The sequence below is a fragment of the Meles meles genome, chromosome 4, assembly GCF_922984935.1.
Source record: "Meles meles chromosome 4, mMelMel3.1 paternal haplotype, whole genome shotgun sequence".
In the NCBI taxonomy this organism is placed as follows: domain Eukaryota; kingdom Metazoa; phylum Chordata; class Mammalia; order Carnivora; family Mustelidae; genus Meles; species Meles meles.
The window spans coordinates 35,043,289-35,048,157 of NC_060069.1; the positions used below are offsets into that span (position 1 = coordinate 35,043,289).

Here is a 4,869-nt window from a genome sequence, read left to right on the forward strand (position 1 = left end):
GGAAAAAGAGTCTCATTTAAAAAATGTAAACCACATAGTAGGACAAATGAGTTTGAAATGTTTAATGTCTTCCTACTGGACTTGAGTTCAAAACACTAACTCCTTGCTTTGTCCTACAAAACCTTGTCAGTATCCTACCTGAACACTGAACCCCACTTCTGACTGCTTTCTTCCAAATTTGCTCTCCTCTACCCACTCCAGTTTCTTTCTCACTGTCAGAAACATGCTCCCCTCCATGGCTTCACATGGCTTTTTCCTCATCTGTCAAGTCTCACATTATATATCACCATCTTAGAGAGGCCATGCTTTACAGCCCTAAGTGAGAGCACTCATACATTTAATACATGTATCTTCTTTTGTTGCCCTTTGTTCCTTTTATCCATAGCACCAATCCAAAAAACTTGCTTATCTAGTTCTTCTGTTTTGTTCATTTTCTGTCTTCATCACCATATAGTTGGCTTTTTTTTTTTTGCCTCAAACTACTTTTTATTTGCAACTACATGATTTCACGCAATTCTTCTAAACAATGACATAAAATAGATTTCCTGTGTATAAATAACTTACATACTCTCCATAAAGTAAATGCTCAAAGGTGCTAGAACAGATCGTCTGCTGCTACAGTGTTCTCGTATCCAACAGAGTTGATGCACAATATATAAATACTCAAGTCCAATATTAAAAACTCAGGCACTTGACTAACTTTAATAAAGTTTCTCAAACTATATCAATATATCTAAAGTGCATATATATTTTTTAAGAAAGATTATTATCAATAACTTTTCTATAAAAATAAGTTTGACGGTTTGGCCCATCTAACTTTACTACTATGAGTATGAACTTTTAACTTTTAATGTGGTCAGCCTTGTTCTACCTTCTCTCAACACTGACACCAACAGAATCAAAAGCAGCTAGTGAGGTGCTAACATGTGAGGATTAATCCAGTGATTTCGGTCACAATGCATTCCAGGAGGAGGTACCCATGTTACTGGAATTGGGCGATACGGTTTATTCTTTCTTCCCTGATTTGGATAACCAAATGGAACAGGAGGAGGATAGTGATTCTGATGACCATTCCCTCGGTACATTCCTGGCTTTTTTCTGGGCAAAGGGTGCCACAATGGAAGAGGTGGGAACATCAATTCTGAAATCTGGTACACAGGGCTTGGGGTTGCAGTCATGGAACTGGGTTTCACTTCTACTTCCTTACTCGTTTCTTCATCTGAAGAAGAGGATCCTGAATGATAATCCGAGGTAACCTTATCAAGGGCCCTGGTAACCTTCTTGGAGATTTCATCCTTATTCTCATCCTCATTTTCAAAGCTGGCAACAATGAATGCATTGTTTTTCTCTCCATACCGACAGCACACCTCACATGGATCCACCCACAGAGTGAGTTCCTTTGGTAAGCCTAGATCACTGTACAAGATGCAGCTGTTCTCACAGGCTTTCAGGACATCAGGATCAACTCTCTGAAACTTATTGACATGAATGCATCTGTAGGCCTGTCCTTTTGATGGTTTTTCTGGATACCAGTGATTTTTATATTTTTCTTGAAGTATAAGAGTCAATTTCTCAGCAAACCTCTCAACTGCCTCTTTTTTCAACTTGTCATGTTTTCGAACTAGCCTTGTGAAAAAGAAGACAACAGCAGCAATTTCGTTCTTCATCTTTCCCGCCGCCGCCGCCGCCCTGGGGCCGCAGACTTGGCGGTCCGACCGTCTCCGGGCGGGGAACCGAAGGCGCCGCCTCAGCGGGCCGGCGCTCGGCGACAGCGAGCCTAGTTCGGAGCGTGTGGCTCCCGCGTCCATATCGTTGGCTTTTAAAGAGCGAGCACTCTGTCTGTACTTGCCACATGGTTCAGATCCAGTGAATATGTATGGCCTTTGAAGATCACTAAAGAGATCTAACAGGCAGTGTATGTCATTTCTGTATATGTTATGGGCTTGACCAAAGCAAAGGGGGGAAAAACATGCCTTGGCAAAATAGAATGAGGTTTGGGAATATTTCATCATCTATAGAAGCTGGAGCCAACCCTCCCTCCACCAGGGTAGACTGGTATTTTCATGCCACAAATAATTAACAGGATTGGCAAAATCATGCCGGGGGTGATAGATTCCCTTTCTAGCAGCTTCTCTCTTCTCTTTTAGGAACTTCATGGCCCTAGACCTTATTATTTCAGCTATTTTGCCAAGCTTTGAGGTTCATGATAGCAGCAATTGCTCTATTTCGGTAAGGTCAAAGCCTAACTCAAGGTCTTAGCCAGAGTAGGTGCTAAGAATATGTTTGTCAAACTGAGCAAGATATAAAGTCACTATTTCCAGAAAGTTCTATTCCAAAGCATGCTGCAGAGGTCAAAAAGAATCTAGGAACAAGCAAGATCAAAAAAATTAGAGAAGGAGGGTAAAACTGTGACGCCAGCAAGTCTTGAACTTTTTAGATCAATAAATGAAAATTCATATTTCTTTTAATAACTCACTGTCTGAAAGATTTTTAACCTGTCTGAAATATTTTCACATTCAAAGAGCAAATAATAATTAAAACAACCTGATTCTCTGACATCAAGGGGGCCTTATTAAGCTCTATGAATGAGTATATTCCAGGTTGTGCTAAAAAAAAAAAAAAAAAAAAAAAAAAAAGTGATCCCAGTGGGGCAAGAAAATAGAGTCCTATGAATCTCAGTAATGTCAGGAACCAACAAATGGATTGAATAGGAACCTGACTGGAAAGACTAAAAAAGAAAATCTGGTTGATTTAATTCTTGTATATGACAGAAGTTGAATTTTCTTAGCCCAATTGTGCTCTGTGGGTTTCTGACAAGTCTAAACTGCCAGCTTAAAGTCATTCAATAAATTTCAGGTTGTTTTTATGTCAAAGGGTTGAATTTAGACAAACTGTGTTGACTTGAAATTAGACAGCTGGAATTTGTATTTTCAGTTGTTAGAAATTTCAGTGCAGATTTGACAAGTATTGGTTCTTTATTGACATGATGCATTCGTGCAAATCATGGGATTCTATAAAATACCATTCTTTTCACTTTTTGTTTGATGTTTTCTGCTCTTGAGAAAGCCCATTTTTCTGATAATTTTAAATATTCTGAATAATCTTCAGAATAGAGGATATAATAAATCGGTAAGAAAGTCAAGGTTCTGTGTAGCTTAGAATAAGCTAAACTTGTAATGAGGCTGTTATTAATGTTAACTTGCACAGTAGCTGTTTCCCAGGCACCTCACACATTGCATAATTTGTCTTGTGTTCCTAAGTTCAATTTGCAGGTGCGGCAGTGTCAGTAGTGAGGTGGGAGCTGTGATTACAAACAACATCGCTGTATTCTGACAATGACACAGGTCAAGGCTACTTTTAGAAAGCCAGAGAGAGTGGAGATAGAAGTTTCCTCTCCATAACATCTACATAGTAAGCAAGGCTTGTTTGCTCCTCTTGAATAGACTCCCAGACATAATGCTTCCTTTGGGGAGCTCTCTTCCTCCTCTTCCTGAAACATGACTCTCTGAGGAAGGCTGAGATTAATAGTGCATCAGGTTATGCTTAATCTTCTCTCAATATTTCATTTTGCTTTAATCTTATAACGTTTGCATTTCTGAAATTAGGGTATCTGATGCATTGGAGTGGGACCCAGAGGCCTCATTTAGGTTAGATTTATTATCTACTAAATGACTTTCTTGGCAGATCTCTTTATCTCTCTGTGTCTGCCAGCTCATCTCAATGCTCTATCTTGAGCAGATTCTATTATACAAAAATTTATTATTACTTTTTTTTTAAGATCTTCTACCCAGCTTTCAGACAATTTATTGTTAATAGTAAACCCTAACTGGTACACTACAACACAATTAGAGAAATGGGTAAAGCATCCACTTGCGAACGAATATATGTAAGACGTTTTGACTCTCCAAGTATCCCCAAATCTCAGGTATTAGAAAGAGATTTCAGTATTATCTCCAAATTTTTCTTTAAAGGCCCAACAACTAAAATTCCTAAAGTAAGGGATATTGATAAGAGGTATGTTTCTCAATGCAACCCTATGCTTGGGCAAAGAATAATGGAAACACAAGATTTGGGTCTTAGGTGAAGGAAAAACACAGAAGGCTATGTTTAAAATATATGAACAAAAAGAGAGTTGGGCAATTGTCCCATGTGAGAGGAACTAGAGCTGATGGAAGGAGCCTGGGGCATGAACAAAGAAGTGCTAGTGAGGAAGCTGGAGTAGCACCTAGTCAGCTTTCTGATCATCTATGGCTCAACTAGCGTAACTAGCCCAACTAGTTACTTTACATCTATCAGTTGGCTGATCTCACAGATGATATACAATGGTAAATGTAGTTGGTTTGGAATTTCAGAATAGGTTAGCACATTGAGCAGGCCATGACCGTGGCCAGAGGGATACAGAAACCTACAAGTGATATCCGTAGATGGAGTTGAGGGTGGTGATTTGACAGTGGTGAAGATGGAGATGAAAATGGGTATGGTTTGAGCATAAGAAATGGGCCTCAGTTAAGGATGGCAGTACTGATCTGATCAACATCAGCTGTGGGGATACCGGGACAAGGCTGATCTTTGCTTAAAAGGTCTAAACCATGATCAAGAATGTAGGACAGTTTCTGGTTCCAAAATAGAACATTCTGGAATGAGTTAATCAGAATATCAGTAGAAAACAAATTAATTATTGCTCTGAGCAGGGCTCCAGACCTAGTAGAGAAATCAAAGTGCCACAGATAAGATGAGGCTGAAATCAAGCTTTTCTTTATAGACTATATATTGAATAAGAACCTTGGATATTGAATATGAACCTTACATCTGCCAGGCACCAGATCTATAGCTGAACAACTAATTCAGGCCTAACTACTAGAAGACTGC

General features: G+C 39.1%; 1 protein-coding gene across 1 annotated transcript; it reads right to left on the reverse strand.

The window, feature by feature from the left end:
* Nucleotides 1-475: 475 nt before the first annotated feature.
* LOC123940216 (protein BTG3-like) lies at nt 476-1,711 on the reverse strand. Its single transcript, XM_046002771.1, has one exon. The coding sequence runs from the start codon at nt 1,665-1,667 to the stop codon at nt 909-911; it is 759 nt and encodes a 252-aa protein (XP_045858727.1). The 5' UTR covers nt 1,668-1,711; the 3' UTR covers nt 476-908.
* Between the last annotated feature and the right edge of the window lie 3,158 nt (nt 1,712-4,869).

Coding starts and splice junctions, on each gene's coding strand:
- LOC123940216 (XM_046002771.1), bottom strand. CDS start 1,667: ATGAAGAACGAAATTGCTGCTGTTGTCTTCTTTTTCACAAGGCTAGTT.